Source organism: Ambystoma mexicanum, chromosome 4p, assembly GCF_040938575.1.
Source record: "Ambystoma mexicanum isolate Mex_15411 chromosome 4p, UKY_AmexF1_1, whole genome shotgun sequence".
NCBI lineage: Eukaryota > Metazoa > Chordata > Amphibia > Caudata > Ambystomatidae > Ambystoma > Ambystoma mexicanum.
Genome location: NC_090927.1, coordinates 1,231,669,799 through 1,231,688,628, shown reverse-complemented (window position 1 = coordinate 1,231,688,628; position 18,830 = coordinate 1,231,669,799). Strand labels below are relative to the sequence as shown.

Below are 18,830 nucleotides of genomic sequence, written 5' to 3'. Positions count from 1 at the left end.
TCAGGAAAAACTTTTTGTTCATGTTATGCATTTGACCTCAGATAAATCAGTGTCTTCCTCTTATACCAGATTCCTATCCTATAAAATGATTTTTAAATTGTTTTTTTATATTTCATAGGTGACCCACTCTTTGAATCATGTTCCAATAAAGTAGAGAAAATGCTTTACAACAAGGTGCATAAAGCAAAAGAATTAACAAACCTGGAGTTTTATGCTTTTTCCTATTATTATGACTTGGCTGTGGATGTTAAATTAATAGGTAAGACTGAACGTTTTGTTAATTTCTGTATTATGTGCTGCAAAAGAATGCATGTGGTGTCATTACACCATTCTGTTTTCCTCAAATTCTCCATTAATGAAGGAAAAACCTATTTTCATTTTAGCTCAATTCTATCTTTGTATATGCGTCAGTATGTTACCCGGGAAACCTCTCTAGTATGTTAAATATTAGTTGTGTTCACCTGTTCACTGTAGGTCTAGTGGTCTGTTAGTCATCTATTCATTTTTAATTCACTGTATATGGTTCTGATGGATTGCTTCCTCCCATGGATTCCTCAACTATGATTCTCATATCTCAGCGAGCCGATCTTTAGAAATGATTTGCCAACAGGGGGTGCAGTGCAATTCTGCGTCGGCTCCATCCAATGCCTTTATTTGCCGGACAGGTCAGGGACAATATATATTGAGGCACTGTGACCTCAGTTCCTTTTTTCCAGGCATCTGTCCTTGTTGGGAACATGCTACCTACTTTGTTTAGATGACATGCCTCATCCTGCAATGCCCACTGACTTCGAGCCTTGTGTGTATTGCGGCTGACAAATGTCAGTATCCGAGCCTGTAGGATTTGTTTATACGGCCTAGGGGGGAGGATCACGACATGTAGATTGGTGGGTTGTGCCATGCACCCTAAGGGCCTTTGGGAACGGGTGGCAAAACTCTATACTATTGTCGACAAAGAGAACAGTGAATCCAAGTGATTTCGGACGGGGTCGAAGAGGGCGGGTGAAGGACATATCTCCAGTATGAAAGGAGAAGAAGAAAACTCGCCACAAGAGACCCCTCTCGCCGAGCAGTTCCTGCCAGCATCATTTTTCTTCATCCTCGAAGAGGAGTCACTGATAAAGAGACTCCCTGGAAATGGCTGCAGTGATACCATTTACAACCCAATCCTCTACTCCAGAGGAATGGGAGGCTTTCATGGTTGAAGATGCCTGACATCTTAGCCAAGACCCCGGTGCCGACGGCCACAGACCCGATAGCGCCGCCCATGCCTTGCGGCCCAATGCGGCTGTGCCGGCCAGCAGAGAACCCTCTGTAGACAGTGACTGCATCTAGGGGCCTGGGCCTGGCTCCAATGGGTGTGTCCGCATCAGGTTCTGCATTCGGGTGTCGACACCTCTGCGCTGGTGCATGCCTTGTGTGTGGGTGAATGTGTAAAATCGGCTGAAGATTGGTACGAAAGGTATAGACTGTGTCAGCTTGGCTGCAGATCTCCATTTCTTTTTTTTAATAAAATGTTTATTGTTTTAATAATAACAAGAAACAAAAGCACAAATACAGAACATACATTTGGTTACAAATCTAACATCGCACATATTGATCTCATAGGATATCACCCTGTGATCAATCAACAGTATACACCTCACGTGGGCACTTTACATCATCATTCTATTCAGTCCCTTATTTGTCCATCTCCTGCCATTATCCCCAAATTTTCTCAGCTTTTGTTGGGCAGCCTCTAGCCGCATCTTCTCTATGTTCCGTGGCGGTACACATGTCTATATTGGCGATCCATTGGTCAAAGGCTGGACATTTAGGGACGCCCCATTTTTGGGCGATATTGTGCTTTATCAGGGCGGCAGCGGTGGACAGAAGTGACCCCTCCCACTTGTTAGCAGTGTTCTCATCAGGCATGCCCAATAGGAGTATTGTAGGGTCCATTGGTACGGTACGGTGGAGAACCCGAGATTGCTTATTACAATATTTGCACCAGAAGTTTTTAATTCGGGGACATTCCCTTAGTACAAAGGCCTTCAAACTATGGGGCGCGCCCCGCATGAAATGTAAAACAAAAAAAGTTTTTTTTTTTTTTTTTTTTTTTTTTTTAGTTTGGAGGAAATGGACAGGGGCGGCTCACATGGTCAGACTGGCCCATAAAACGGTCTTAGGCACCAATTAAAAAATGGCCAGCAGTTGCAAATGGATATTCAGTCCTTTGGTCACAGACTGTTTGAATAGTACCCAAGGGGGTGTTTTTTGTTCAAATGTAAACAAATTGTGATATTTAAAGAATATTTATTCAGCAACAGTGGTCAAAACTACTAGCTGTATAGTGAAGTAACTCCTCAAACTGGCCCACATTGGCCAAAACAGTGGCCCATTTTGACTGGCCTACACTAGCATTTTGCATTTTTGGTACGGTCATCGCCCTATTGCCCTATAGGCCAGTCCAAGCCTGCCGGCTCCTCCATAATGGGTGTGGGGACGTCCACCCACTGGCCACCTCACCCATTATGTAGGAGCTGAGGAGCCAGCCTAGTGAAACACTGAGCACTCCCTCAGCTGCTTTTTCCAGCTGAGGGAGTGCTCCTGGGCTGGCTGAACTAAGGGAAACACTGTTTGCCTTTGACAGTTCATTTCCCCAGCCGCACATGATCACTGAGCCATGCAACGCTGGGGGTGTTTTGCTTCACCGTTCTTGCATAGCTCATTGAAAATGCTGGCTGGGGCACTGCATGTATGTATGTGCAAGGGGATGCTCCTGCGCCTCCCGTACATACGGGCAGAGCAACCTGGAGCAGGGCATTTTAGCAACCACGCGCACGCCCCTGCAGAAGGTACGTTTATGGCAATTTATTTTTTATTTAAATGTGTATGGATGTGTGTATGCTTGTGTTATGGGACTGTGGTGGGAGCAGGATGGGGGCGGTATGAATTCGGTTAGTGGTGGGAGTAGGGTGGGGAGAGCCCAGGGTCTGTACTGGGAGTAGGGTGCGGTGACCGCACGCAAAAGTTCACAGCGATTTCTACATACTGTCCATCTGGCACTTTCGGAGGGGCCCGGCCTGCCCAAACCTTGCTCAGGGGGGGCCCAGGCCAAAAAAGTTTGAAGACCACTGCCTTAGTATATGCATAAAGGATCCCACCCCCCCTCTCAACACCTCAAACAATTTGAGTTTATACTCCCATTTCTGACTGAGAAACGCCTCAGACGTCTTTTGAGTTGTTAATGGCTAAGGTGGTTGACACCTTGGGGCTGTCAGATCCATCCAGGCTTAAGTTCCAGCATGAGCTCCCTAACATTCTGGATGAGGTGCCCAAGAAAAATAACCTGCTTCCCTTTCAACAAAGCAGTAGAGTCCCCATTGCTGCTAGCCTGGGATAAACCTGCCTCTGTTCCGGCTGTGGACAGGGTTTGCCCAGAAACATCACCCAGCCCTCTCGTATCTGGCTTTCCTTTACACTCATGCCTCCCCCGAGAGTTTGGTGGTCCAAACAACTATATGGGAAAGTAAAAAGTTGGACGTGTGGTGGGGGGAGGTTTTTACCTCAGGCAGCCTTGCCCACAGTGCGATTAACACCCTCTGTGCCCTGGCAAAGTTCTCCTTTGGACTTTGGTCGGCAGTGAGTGGTGCAGCCGAACACCTCCCAAAGAGAAGGGTTTGAGGACATAGTGCACAATGGCAGAGATGCTTGACGCCAGATTGTGCACTCATGTGTTAGGACCATGACTAATTCCTGGTCCATCTGGCACAAGTGGAGGAGGAACCATTCACATGGTGTCATGCACCACCTTAGATGGCCCCAGGTTGGTTCACTCTCCAAAACTGTCAGCAGCATTCTAGTCTTCCCTCAGGATGGCATCTTTTTTTCCTGATGCTTCATCGCCACTCTGTACTTTATGACTCTGCATCGGTAAGCAGCCTGCGTTGTTTCTTGCCTTCTGAAGACTAACGCTTGCTTTCCGTTTACTCATTTCTCCTGCTACCGGCTCTGCTTCCCTCGCGGTGCAGTGATTCTTCTTCTGGTTTCTTCCTTCCCTTTCTTTTTTCTCTGCGTTGCTTTGCACCTTCTTTTCTCCCGTTGCAGCGTTCTGCCCTATTCTTAACTTTTGGCTCTGCCGTTCTGACCTTCCTCCGCTGCCTTTTACCTTTTGTTAACTTGCAGCTCTGCTGCTCTTGTGTGCCTTTTTCCGTGTAACCTGTGAGCTCCCTCTTGCCTTCCACCAGCATTGGTTCAGCTCTGCTGTAGCTTTCTGCCTATACTTTCAGCTCCGCATTTCATTGCTGGTTCCAGGACTTACCTTGAGCTCGCTCTCACCACCTCTTTCCGCTGACTCTGTCTCAGATTGCCTTTCCGCCAGCTTCGTGCTGAGCCCTCAGCAGTTGTTTCGCACCCAGCTCAGAGTTAAGACTCCTGCGCTGTCAGAAGACTCCACGGCTCCAACTCCTCCAGAGAAGAACTGAATCCTATTCTACATTTTTCTACCTGCTTGTCATCCTCAATATGGACATCTCTGGACACGGATTCCGCTGCTCTTTTGACCTGAGAGGTTTTTCCCCTTTATTGGGCGTTTTCCCATTTAAGGGCTCGGCCCTTGCTGTCACCCCTTCTTACACTAGGGGGCGGGGGGCTCATAGGAAGTAGTAAGGGACAGCTCCACATCAACCACAACTGCCCAGAGGACTCTCCACACGGATACAGGTTAGTTCCTCCACCCTTGTGGTGGATGTAACAAGCAAGCAACGCAGGCAGAAAAATAAATGGATCATCAAATGCTGCCGGTTCTTGCTGCTCTCCAGGATTTGACCCAAGAAGTACAAAACGGCACATTGAGACAGATGGTTGCCGCTGCTCCACCCCGAGCTGAAATTCCTCCAGCGCCATCCATGGCTGTTAAATTCTACGGTAACCCAAAAAACCTAAAGCAAGTTATGGAAGCCTGTGTTGTCAAATTCACTCTAAAACCATTGTTTTTCCCTACTGATCGTTCAAATGACAGTTTTTTAAAATCGCTAATTGAACTGGAGGAGCACTAGCTTGGGCTACACCATTGGTTGTAACTAACAACCAAATCCCTACCCAGCCTTCGCAAATAGCCTTCAAGCTATGTTTGGATGCCAGGAATGGACCATTTCTGCACAAGAACAGCTTCTGGATATCATACAAGGTTCTTCCGATTTCCTGATTTACGTGACCAACTTGAAACATCTGGCTGCAGAAACTGCCTGGCCAAACGATGCCTTGATCATGCTCTTTCGGCGTGGGTTATCTGAAGACCTCAGAGATGAGTTGTCTAGGGTAACAAGACCCCCTAACCTCAAGGAAATGGTCGTATTGGTTTTACAACTGGATTTCCGCCATCAAGAACGCGCCTATGAACGACGAAGACAAAAGAACCTGCGAACCCTACAACGGGTCTCCCACTTTCTCATTCCACCCCAGACGAGGAACCCATGCAATTTGGTTTGACAAGAAGACTGCCTTTGACACCCGAAGAGAGAAGCGGTCGGAAGACCCTAGGCCTCTGTATGTACTGTGGCTCAAAATAACACCTGTTACCTGATTGTCACATTGTCCCTCTGCGACTGTCTGGAAACGCCAAACCTCAGCTATGAAGGGAACAGCAGCTAGAGGAGGTTTTCTTTGTTGCCAAGCCAAAGCTACCCAAGACAAGAGTATGATTGTACTCAAGATAAACCTGCAGCACCAAGGCTTTCTTCTTCAGGAAGTACCTGCCCTCGTGGATTTTGGTGCTGCCAGAAATTTTTGGATGATCAGTGGGCTCAGGACCATAACATCCCTCGTCATCAGATTCAGATTCCTATTCCTGTTGAAGGTGTTGATGGAACACATTTGACTTCCGCACCTATTTCTGAACAAACCTGCAAGCTTTTCATGAAACTCCATCACATGTGGAGGAGATTCAGTTTGTCTTTATTAAGGCTGCCCACTATCCTATTATTCTGGGGCTTCCATGGCTTCACCAACACAATCCGTTCATTAATTGGACAGCCGGAGCTATGTTTCTTGGTTCCAAATACTGTCTACCCCACTGTCTACAAGATGGGTACACAGGTTTTCTTTCTCAAGAATTCCAGGAAAACAAGAACGAAGTAGCTGCCGTCCACCAACTACAGACTCTTCCCCCTGTATACCATGCTCATCATCGGGTGTTTCTGGAAGAGGATTTCCAGACACTCCCTCCTCACTGGAACAAGGATTATGCTATCGATCTTGTACCCGGGCTCCCCATTCCATTTGGCTGAATGTACATTCTTTCCAGACCAGAACAAGAGGTCTTGCAGAGTTATTTGCAAACCAATCTGCAGAATGGATTGATAAGAGTCTAAATCCCAGGCTGGGGCCTCCCTGTTCTTCGTTCCAAAAAAGGGAACCACCAGAATTATGGACCTACATCGACTACAAGGGACTTAACAAGATAATGTCAAAGACCAGTACCCTCTTCCGCTGATTCCAGACATCCTCAAAGCGGTCAGAGGGGCAACTGTGTTTTCTAAGCTTGACCTAAGAGGGGCTTACCATCTGCTCTGGATTTGCTGTGGTGATGAATGGAAGACAGCCTTCAGCACTCCCTTTGGCCACTACAAATGCTGTGTGATGCCCTTTGGCCTGTCTAATGCCCCCAGTGTTTTTCAGCGTTTTATGGACCATTTGTTTTCTGACTTTATCCTTCATTCAGTCTTGGTTTTTTTCAAAAACCTGTTAGAGCATCAAGCTCATGTCTCTGCAGTCCTCTTGCGTTTACTGAAGAACCATCTCTCCGCTAAACTTGAAGTGTATATTCCACCGGGCATCCATCTCTTACCTGGGATTCGTTTTGCCAGCAGACGGAACAGCTATGGATCCAAGCAAGGTCAAGGCCATCCTGCGATGGAAGGAACCCATGTGTCTGGTAAAGAAATACAAAGGTTCCTGGGTTTTGCAAATTTCTACAGGAAGTTTATCCCAATTTTTTCTTTGAGGATCTCCCTCCTAACCGCCTTGCTCAAGAAGGGGGTTCTGTTTTGCTCGAACCATGACACTAGCAAAGCCTTCCAAGACATCAAGAAGCTGTTCACCAAGGCCCCCGATTCTACATTTACCAGATCAAAATAAACATTTCTACCTGGAAACAGAGGACTCAAATTTCGCACTCAGCGCTGTTCTCAAACAAGAATGGGATGGACAAGAACATCTGGTTGCCTACTATTCTTACTCACTGTTTATGAAAGGAATTATACTGTGTTAGAAAAGGAGCTCCTACCCATAAAGAAGGTCTGCACCAAATGGAGACATCTCCTTCTAGGTTCAAGCCACCAAGTCACTGAGAACGACCACCGCAACCTAAGGGTTCTACAGCAGCATGAATGCTTGAATAGCGGGCAGGCCCGATGGGCTTACTTCTTTTCGCAATACAACCTTCTTTTCACCCTCCTTCCTGGAATTGAAAACCACATGGTAGATGCCTTATCCCAAATGGACGCTCCTCTGGATCCTCCCCATCTACAGGAACGCATCCTGCCTAATGCCTCATTTATGTATACAATACATACTTTTCAGAAGAACATTCATAAGGTGATGAACCTGGAGAATCCTCACATCAAGGAACTTATCCTTCAGCATAGCTTGACCAAAAACCAAGGCTTACTGTTTAAGTGTGACCGTGTGTACATACCCACCTCTACATTGCAGCAACAAGTCCTACAAATGTGCAACTGTAGTGTAACTGCTGGACATCGAGGCATTCGTGTAACCCAAGAAAACATCTCAAGACCTTTTTGGTGGCCAGAATTCAGGAAGAACGTCAAGGCATGTGTAGATTCCTGTCTAATCTGTCAACAAGTTAAGATTCCTCGCAAGCAACCATATGGCAAACTCCCTCAACCGCCTCTTCCTTCCCGTCCTTGGCAGCACATCCGTACCAATTTCATCAGACTTACCTCTCTCTAACAACAAAACCACAATCATGGTTACTGTGGACTCATTAAGAAAGCTAGCCCATTTTTCTGCCTTGTCACGCATCCCTACTGCCCCCCAAATGGCCAAAGCTTTTCTTGATTCCATCCTCCGGCTTCATGGACTGCCCGATTCAATACTTTCAGATCGTTGTTCACAGTTCACATTAGTATTTTGGACAACAGCATGCAAGAAGTTAGGAATAAAGAGGGCCCTAACCTCTGGATATCGGCCCCGGGTCCAACGGACAGACTGAACCTTTAAACTACTCTCTGGAGCAGTATCTAAGGAGCTTTACGTCTGCTTTATACGATAACTGGGCGGATCTGCTTCCATTTACCGAGTTTGCTTACAACAACGCACTGCATACCATACATCAAGGTCAGCCTGTTTTTCTGTGCTTATGGGTTCCACCCAACCTGCACTACTACAGATACCAAGATCCCCTCATTGGATCTACTCGTTGACATGATCCAGGAAGGACACTGCATAGCTTTACAAGCACTATCCGATTCCAGAGACGCCAGTAAGAAACGAGCGGATCTTCATCGTCTACAGACGTCTTTATTGCACATTGGTGATAAAGTGTGGTTGTCATCTCGCTTTCTTCTGAGACACCTGGTTCCATCTAAGCTGGCACCATGCTTTTTTGGACTATTCAAGATAGCTCACATTGCGGGTCCTTTGGCATTCAGACTGGAACTCCCTAAATGCTGGTCGAAGATACATCCAGTGTTTCATGTCTCTCAGCTAAAGCCCTCATGTTCCTGATCCTTTTCACAGACGAAACATGCAACCTCCAGCTCCAGTAGACACCTCTTTCAGACCAGAATACGAAATTCAGGCCATTTGCGATTCCAGGTATTACCGCGGACGGCTGCAATACCTGCTAGACTGGAAAGGTTACAGTCCAGCCGAACGGATTTGGGGACCATCCTTCTCAGTCTACGCTCCCCAACTTCTACAACCTTTTCATAGACTGCACCCTTCGAAACCGGGCCCATGGAAACCTAGAAGAGGGCATACTGTTAAGACCATGACTAATTCCTGGTCCATATGGCACAAGTGGAGGATCAACCATCCACATTGTCATGCTGCACCACCTAGGTTGGCCACAGGTTGGTTCACTCTCCAAAACTGTCAGCAGCTTTCTGATCTTCCCTCAAGATGGTGCCCGTTTCTCCTGATGCTTCATCATCACTCTGTACTTTAGGACTCGGCTTCGTTGCTTCATGCCTTCTGAAGTCTTAACGCTTGCCTTCCGTTGACTCTTTTCACCTGCTACCAGCTCCGCTTCCCTTGCGGTGCCGTGATTCTTCTTCTGGTTTCTTCCTTCCCTTTCTTTTTTCTCCGTGGCGCTTCGCACCTTCTTTTCTCCCATTGCGGCATTCTGGCGTATTCTTACCTTTCGGATCTGCCGTTCTGACTTTCCTCTGCTGCCTTTCGCCTTTTGTTATCTTGCCGCTCTGCTGCTCTTGTCTGCCTTTTTCCGTGTTACCCCAGAGCTGTCCTCTTGTCTTCCGCCGGCATTGGTTCAGCTCTGCTGCAGCTTTCTGCCTTTACTTGCAGCTCTGCATTTCATTGCTGGTTCCAGGATTTATCCTTGAGCTCGCTCTTGCCACCTCTTTCCGCTGACTCTGCCTCAGCTTGTCTTGTCTCCAGCTTTGTGCTGAGCCCTCAGCAGTTGTTTCGCACCTAGCTCAGAGTTAAGACTACTGTGCAGTCAGAACACTCCATGGCTCCGACCGCTCCAGAGAAGAGCTGAAGCCTATTCTACGTTTTTCTACCTGCTAGTTATCGTCAATCTAGATATCTGTGGACACGTATTCCGCTGCTCTACAGACCTTTGGGTTTTTTCCCCTTTATTGGGGTTTTCCCCATTTAGGGGCATGGCCCTTGCTGATTCCTCTGTCAGCCCTTCTTACACTAGGGGGAGGAGGGGCTCATAGGAAGTAATAAGGGGCAGTTCCACATCAACCACAACCATCCAGAGGACTCTCCACACGGATACAGGTTAGTTCCTCCACCCTTGTGCTGGTTGTAACATCATGTCCGGTTGTGACTGACTGCATGGGTCATATTATGGCAACCGATACGTCAATATACAGGTTTGCACAAGATGTTCAAGTAAACTGCCTTTGTATGTACTTCGACGGGCATAACCTTTTCGCAGTTAAAGCTGACAAGCCTTTGCAGACGCTTCAGTCCTCTAAGATAACAGCCAAGTCTTTGGGCATGGCTGTTCAGCAACTGCCGTTGGCAGCCGCAGGTTGTCCACTTCCTATCGCCCTTGGGGAAGGGCCAACCTGCACTTGGTAAACAACCAAGTCCCCATTTCACTAGGGGGAGAGGTAGAGGTGATCAGAGAGACAGTATCGCCTCTGCCTCAGTCCCCTCACCCACCCAAGGGACAAAGTCCTTGTAAAGTTAATGTCATTCACCAGTGGAACTGAGAATTTCTTTGTTGAGCTCGGAATGGTTCTGCAAACCGTCTGGGATTTACGTGCTGTTCAAAGGGTTATTGTCTCCCTTTCATTCAACGCACTCCAGACCACACCCCCTCTTCATTCCACTCTGCCTCCAACTCTCTCCTCTTGGACAAAGCCTGACAGCTTCTGATAAAGAATGCATTGGAACTGCTACCATGCTCAGAAGGAGGAAAAGGGTGGTAGTCTACTTATTTTCTGGTTCCATGGGCAGACATGGGCTTGTGTCCTGTCCTTTCATGTCCTGTCATGGATCTGGAACTGTTGAATCTGTTCCTGCACAAGGACAAATTACAAACTTCACTAAGTCAGATCCTCTAAGCCCTTGATCTGCAAGACTGGTTGGTGTCACTTGACCTTACTTCCATGTGCCTACGCATGGGAAGTACAGGATGTATTTTTTATCAGTTAAAAGCCCGTTTGTTCTTTCTTTGACTCCAAGCTGCTGGCAGTGGTAATAGCTCACCTCAGGAGGGAAGGCATTCAGGTCTTCCCCTACATGGATGATTGACTCGTCCAAGCGCGCTCCCCAGTCCAGGCCTCAGCATATCTGTTCCCCACATTCAATCTTGCAAAGCTTGGGGTTTTCCCTGAACTTCAAATTGTCTCAGGTTTCGCCGTGCCAGTCACTCCTATTCATCTCAGCAGTCTTGGACAGTCTCCTGGGCAGAGCCTTCCCACCCGAGCACTGAGTGGAAAACATCTCTTGCATGGTGCAAGTACCAGCCTCAGCCTTCCTGCCCCTCCTGGGTCTCATGGCCTCCTCCCAGAACCCCTATTGTGCATGAGGCCTTTAGTGGCTCTTCCGTTGCCTGTGGTCTACATTTTGAGGCAGCATGTCAGATCTTCGGCAGGTATTGCATCTAGTTTCTCAAGACCTTGCTTGGTGGTCTTTATGAGACAACCAGTTAAAGGGTGCATTGCTACAGAAACCCTAATCTCAAGTGATGGTGGTCTGCTGGATCTGATGGCGAGCGAACTGAGGTCACACTCAGTCACAGGACATATCTTGCTGGAATTGAGGGCTTTGAGGCTCGCCTTGTTTGCTTCCTCCCCTCTGTACAAGGAGAGTCTATGCTGTCTTGTCGGGTAACACAGCCATGCACTCCCTCAACAAACGAGGTGGTGTGGGGCCCTTTCCCGTATTCAGTGAAGCAAAGCAACTGTGGTTCTAGGCTCTGGTTAATGACGTGTCTCTGATGGTGGCCCACCTTGTCTGGAAGGAAAACATAACAGTGGATGTCCTGAGCAGACAGACTTACACCTCCACACAGGGGTATTAGGCCCCTCCACACAGGGGTACTAGGCCAGGGCGTTCTGGAGGAGAATTTCTCCCGTTGGGGAGCTCCTCAGATGTACCTCTTCGTCCAGGGTGAAGAGGGAGTACAAGTTGCTCTGCTCTAAGGTGCTCTGGGAGACGCACTGACGGTCAACTGGTTTTTCATCCTCCAGTGTGCATTCCCTCCAATTGCGCCTGTTCTGGTCCATGTTGATCTTGATCGCTCCAGACTTGGCTCGGAGAACATGGTATACATGTTCATCTGCCCTCCCTGACGCCTTCCTAGGAGAGTGGATCTGCTCCCTAAATAGGATGGGTGGGTCCTCCACCCAAACCTCAGCAGTCTGAAACTTCATGCTTGGCTGCTGAGAGGTTGAGATACAAGGAGTGGGACTTGGCGGACAATATCCTAGATGTGTTCCTCTATGCTCTGAGGCCCTCCCTGAAGTCAAATTATGTGGGATTTGAATTTAGTGTTAACATTTCTTATGGGCGCTTCATTTGAGTTCTGTTAGATTGCTCACACCTAAGGTGATTTAGCTGGTTGCAATCACTTCTCTTACACGGATGATTGAGGCCCCAGCATTGTCAGTTAAACATCCCTATTTGATTTTCTCCAAAGAGAAGGGTGATCTTGAGAGTGAGACCTTCCTTCCTCCTGTTTGTCTCAGATTTTCTTCTCTCTTAGTAGGTCCTTCTTAGTGTTTTTTCTTCCACCTCATGCTTCCAAGTCAGAGGAGCGATTTGATTGGCTGAGCCTGGTGCAGGCCCTCAGCTACTACTTCTCTTGGATGAGGGATATCCGGAAAGATGACCAGCTTTTTTGTTTATGCCGGTACCCATGCTGGCAGGGCTGTGACTAAATAAACTGTCAAGGTGAATCCTTCTCTGCATCTCATAATGCTATCATCTGGATGCGAAAGATTAGCTTTAATAGAGGCAGCGCGTTTGTAGCAGCATGGATATTTCATACATTTATTTTCTTTTTCTTTTCATCACAGATGCACATCAATTGCATTTAATGGCTTGGGGTGCTTGATGTCAACGTTTTTGGAGAGCCTGACGGCAAGCAGTTTTTTGGTATTTGTGAGAAGGAAAGGCTTTTGGTGTTCTAGATGAAGATGTGTTTTTTGATTGCATGTGTTCACATGCATGCACATGCATGAAAGGGCACTGTACTTAGTTTGTTGTCTTGGAGAGCAAGGAATAGCTGGGCATGTGGCCAGGACTTTACTTTAACTCCCTTTTTGACCAAACACCCACCCACCGCAAGCCAGTAGAAAGAATGCAGGTAGAAGCAGGGCTGTATATATTTTCATTGGCACGGAATGTACTGGTACCTCTCAACATGACTGATGTATATTCAGGCAAAGTAGCCTATTTATCAGCAGAGCTGCTATATGCACGCCATGGCACAATGCAAGTTCTTCACAGCAGGGCTGATTGCATCATGCCTACATTTCTTAGCAGGACTGCTTTATTTTGGGACGGTACCTGAATTTCTTAACAGAGCTGCTGTAATGACAAAGCACGAACATGTGTTGGCATTTTCTGCAGCGAGCTAAAGTACTGAGCAAGAACAGTGTCTGAGCTCTTCCCACCTGTAACACTACAAAATATTAAATCCCATTACTGCAAGGTAGAAACCCTAGCATGGAAAACACATTTCTCCTGAAAAAGAGATGGGGGTGGGGGGTTTGGGGAGGGGTATTTAATATAGTGGGGGGATGTGGTGGGTTTGGGGGGAGGGTCTTTCACCGCTTTAGAAATACAGAAAATGTATTGTTTTATATGCAAGATTTTCAACCTCACAGTAAATTATTTGGTATTTTCACGTAGATCCTTCCCACCATGCTCCTGAGTTGGTGTGATGCACACTGGCGAACAGTGTGAGAAGTTGGCACAGCTGTCATATACTTCAATACCTCCTATTCGGTCTTGCGCTTTTAAAAAACCTCTGCTTCTCCCATGACCGATTACTGAGTCCCACTGCCCGAAATCTAGCATATTTCAAAGCCACATTATGAATCTCCTAACTCAAGTAGAGTACTCCAACGAGCCTGAGAGCTTTTGACAAGCCAGTTATGTCAGGAAAGTCTCACATGGATGGAACTGCCAGTGCCCTAACCCTATGTACCTTTCTGAGTGAACAGCCTGTTGGGATAAGGTAGCTCAGTGGGTCAATAATCCTGCTGTTGAAAAACATGGCATGTCCGTCAAGCAGGTAGTGCTAGGCAGCAACAGTAGGCCCAAGAGGCAGAGAAGTGATGCTGGTACACCGAGGTACTTGATCTAAGATGTAACTAGCTGGCATCGTAGTTTTTAACAGACATTTAGTATCCAGGTATAATGAAGATGAATCTGGGCAGTATTCATTGTCACTATTTTTTTTACACTAATGTTTTCAAGCACTGTTTTAATTTTACACACAAATTGGATAGTTGTCAGATGCTTTTTTACTCTCTTGCGAAGGAGGAAACTCATTTTTACTCTTTTGAAATTGGATTTACTCTCTAATTCAAAAGATTGGGAGTAAAATACTCTCACGCCAAAATTCTATCTGGAGCACTGCTTGCTGGTCTCCTCATTGAACGAGCAGACTCAGTAGTTGTTTGAAAGGATAGACAGCAAAAGTACAGAGTGTTCTGGTAAAAACTGGCCTGGCAGGTTTTCCTGAATTTTGGCAGGTGACAATCCAGATTTAGAGAAGATGGGAGACTGTTCGACAGCTTGGTACATGTTAGGAGAACGTTCTAGGGCTATTATTCTATTTTTTCTTTTTCTTTTTCTTCCTTTATACATTTATAGAGAATTCTTACATTTGCTTGTTCCTGGAAGGCTGTTGCCGGGTGGAGCTGTATTTGGAGATGAGGCTTTTAGGACCAAACCATGAATCACTTTGTGTATGATCAGTCTGCCTTGAACTGAATTATTTTTGTGAAAGATGGCCAGTGAAGAGCGGGTAAGCCTAGAGAACTGAGTTTCAATCGGTTCAGAAAAAGGAGACATGTTGAAGCCTTTTTGATGTCTTGCAGATGCATGATTTTGCCTTCTTGGCATCCCAGAAAAGACTCCTAGCTGTAGTTATAATCCTTGGAGGGAGAAGAGATGTTCACTCTTTAACACCATGGGGTGTTGCCTAATGTTTTCTGTCTAGGAGGGATTTTATTTCAAACAATTAATGCACATCTACAAATGAACAGATTATAGACATGAGGCATGTAGATGGTTATCAGCACAATGTTTTCCACTCAACGCATAAAAGTATCTAATTGTCAGTGTCTATGTACGGGTGTATGTCTTTACTGCAGACAACTGCTGTTGTGAAACTGGGGATACCATACCCAGGTCGATGTGGCAGTTTATTGTACCAAGAATACCGGGAAAACACAATTGCGTTTTTATCTTTGACAGGTTATGTAACAAATGGTGGGATTGCAGTCACCAATTCTTGATACATAGATTCAATAGATGTGTCTTTAAATCCTCCTCGGAAACACATTTCCACAATTGGCAAAACAGTGTGTAACATTAAAAGAACAATTACAGCATAATCCACTTCAGCGCATTTTAGGTACCTTCTGTTATTGGTTGGCCTAATAATATAATGATTTAATAAGGATCATTGATTGCCACTGCTGTTTGTAAACAGACCCTCTGGGATATTATGGCATGAAATTGGACCTAAAAGCAAATTTTGCAGAACAGATTTGTTATTTATTGGAGAATGTTTGCGGTTTATCTTTTATTTAAAAGAGGGCAAGCTGCTCTAACTCTGGCCCACTGCACCCTCTCTTTCTGACCTACTGCTCCCTCTGGCTCAATGTTCTTCCCACTGCACTCTTCTTTTTGTCCCAACTTTCCCCTTCTCTCGTCTACGTCTCTCCCCTTGCCCACCGGTCACCCTCTCTCTCTCTCTCTCCTTTTCCCCCACATTTTGTGGCCATTTTTTAATTCTTAAAAAAAATGCAGATTTTGAAATCCATTGCAAAAACTGCCTTTTTCGCAGGTGTTTTTGCACAAACTGACATTTTTATGCTTTTATAATACCTTTACACACATTTGATTACTGAGAAGGGAATTCATAAAAGACCAACTTGAGATCTCAGTGAGAATATAGTCTATGTGGTGGGAGTAAGCATCCCTTCTAAAAGTCAGTTTCTTACTAGGTGACCATTGCATCCTCTAAGGCCCAATGTATATAATAGTGAGACCCACTTAACTAGCAGAGTAAATGCAGCGCATAAGTGGCTGGCAATCTAAATAGTATCCAGATGTCAAAGTAGAGGTGTCATATGTGGGCTTAAACTGACAATTAGTCACCTACAACCAATATCAGATGCATCCGCTTGTATAGTCAGTAATCGCTAGCCATCAGCTAATGGCGAGAGAACGTTTTGAGACCTGGTTACAGTACAGAGGGATATACCAATGACATTGGGGGCTGCAGACAATTACGAAAATGCAGACTGAAGAGGTGGAGTGGACATTAACTGGGATTTCAAAAATGAGTATACAAGCAGAGGGGGATGTCTGATGAAGCCTGGGAAGATACGGGACAAATTACAAGATGCACACTAGATACGGTTGAGATGGGAAGTACGTGGTGTGAGAAACCTGAAGGTGTCTCACTCGATAGTCCCCGGGGAACTGTCATCCACGTGTCCAGGGCATGGCTATTGGATACAGTTCCTGGGGGTGGACCAGTGCTGGAGGATCACCCGGGTGAGGGTTCTTCGGGGAGTGGAAATGCAACACTTATGACACCTTATCCCCATCCTGCTTCGAAACTAACCCCCCCTTTTCTTGACACTAACACTTTCTCAGACTGATTACCAAGAAAGACAACGGACTAACACCACATCCGTATACCTGACATGTCCCAATACAAGGGCCAGGCAGAGTCAGGCAATTGCCGATAATTACACACACCTGACTTCCCTTCCGTTTCCCCATAGGGATAAAAGGCGATGCACGAAAGCACACTCTGAGCAAGGCCAAACGCAGGAGGAAGCAGCAATTCCAGGACTGCAGTTCAAATGGATGAGAAAGGCAGCGAGACCTGAAAGGATGACAAAGGGGGAATAGCCCTTGCCCTTTTCAACCCAGAACGGCGGAGCCTCCAAAAAGGGAAATGTAAGACCGGAAATTGCGGCTGGTGAATGGTGCGAAGGATGTCAGCGGTACATGGTACCCTCCCGCACTGATAGCCAGGGTGGGGAGAAGCGGTTGCCATCATGGTACCGTCCTTGACTCCAGAAGTAGGAGACACCAACAGAGTTCGGCACAGCCGGTGAGTTGGAAAATAACTCATAATAGACCGGACTGTTGTTGGTCTCAAGGTTGCGAAGAGCAACATTGTATGAAGAAAGAAGACAAAAGCACAAAGGTCTTTTGTAAGCAAAATAGGTATTGAAGTTAGAGCGGTCCGGCGCCACGTGGGCGCACATTCAAAAGACTCTGACTGGTGCCCTGCTCCTGAACAAGGAGAATGTGTTGAACTGAGAAATCGAAGTGGTCCTGCAGCAGGTTATGTTAAATCCTGTGCATAGTCAAAAGTCTTTGGTTGTTGTGGAAACTACAAGTACTAAGAGGCCTTAGGGGATGCTGGCATAAGGTGTCAAGGTGGTCATACGACGGTCAAGCCAAACCCCTTGTACAGTCGAAAGTCTTTGGCACATTGTGGCGGCAACTGTGAACCCGACTGAGGGATACCTGCGAATTAGGGTGAGCAGTAATACACCCGTGAACATTGTGACGACAAGTATGAACCCGACTAAGGGATGGCCACAGTGAGTGGTTGGTCTGTGCCCGACTGAAGGAGGCTAACATTGAGAGAAGGATCGTAGCCCGGCTGATGGGATCCAAGGGTGAAGAGAATCACCCGACAAAGTTTAACAGAAGGAACTTTTGTTTTGTTGTGAATGGCATATCAGGCCCTCTAAAGCAAGAGACTTTGCTTGAAAGAGACTTGGGCACAGAAGGTCCTGATATTGAGAAAAGGAACTGTAATCTCATGCCAGAGAAGCCCGGGAGTGTGCTATCCTCGAGTCCCGCCTTGTCCCGTGCTAAAAACATGGGGAAGGGAGACCTCGGCCGTAACATCCTGACTTAACATTTTGTGAGCACTTCTTTCTTTTCTTGTGAACATTATCCTACACTCTTTTGTAGGATAGCGGCTAAGGATTGGCAATTGTTTTTTTTTGTATAGGCCCTGTTTATTTTGACTCTGCTCCACTAGGACCATATTATGATTTTTTGATGGTCATAGCTTGCTCCCATCTTAGATTTAGGTTTAGATTAAGCATTTATCTCACCCATTTTTACAGTTTAATAAACGCCCTTGAACTGTGATAACTTGTCTGTTTTACTTTGATACCATGCCTTCATTACAGTGGCTAGGTTGGAACTGGAGGGAGATATGTTAAGGTTTCATGGGTCATTGGGAGAGGGTTAGGGTGAAGGACTATTGACTAATTGGGAACATTAAAGAAAGACCCTTAATTGCCGTTGTCATAATGCTGTCCTGCGAAGCTACAAATGGTGATGAGACCATGAGGGAGTACTAAACAATGTTTGGGTATAATGGCAAATGTTTTTCTTGTTTTCAAAATCATTAAAATTATTTTATTAAAAACAATTCACAAAATGTCGTCCCCCTAAATTAGGGTTTGATGGGTGTCACCGCTCTGTTGGTCACTGATTGATTGGCACACCTTGAGTCAATTTTGTCTTGCAAAATCGGGAGAGTACGGATCATGTCGGACATGTCGGACAATGACAACTAAGCCGGTGATGGGGTGCTTGGCGAGGTACTTTTGGGCATCAGCAAAGATGGCCCCAGGAAAAAGAGACACCTCTGAACCTGAAGTTCAATCTTCAAAGCATTGGTTATACTCTTTCAGTGAAGGAAAAGAGACACCACTACTCAAGGAGTGAGTCATCTTTCCGAACACGTTCCTCTTCCTGAAAGCTTAGGAGCAAGTAGGAGACCATCCTTCCCCATGTAATCAACACTTGAAGAATGGAAATCTTGAGGAATTGCTGTGCTCTATCATTTTGGACAGGCACCTGAAAGCATGTAGCAGACAATTCCTACTAAAAAG

At 46.2% G+C, this 18,830-nt stretch overlaps 1 protein-coding gene across 1 annotated transcript in view; it reads left to right on the top strand.

The window, feature by feature from the left end:
* Positions 1-18,830, top strand: part of ENTPD6 (ectonucleoside triphosphate diphosphohydrolase 6) — a 757,555-nt gene that overhangs the window by 510,475 nt on the left and 228,250 nt on the right. The window contains exon 10 of the mRNA XM_069606885.1: positions 119-259. Within this exon, the coding sequence (XP_069462986.1) occupies positions 119-259 (141 nt within the window). The remainder of the gene's footprint in view (positions 1-118; positions 260-18,830) is intronic.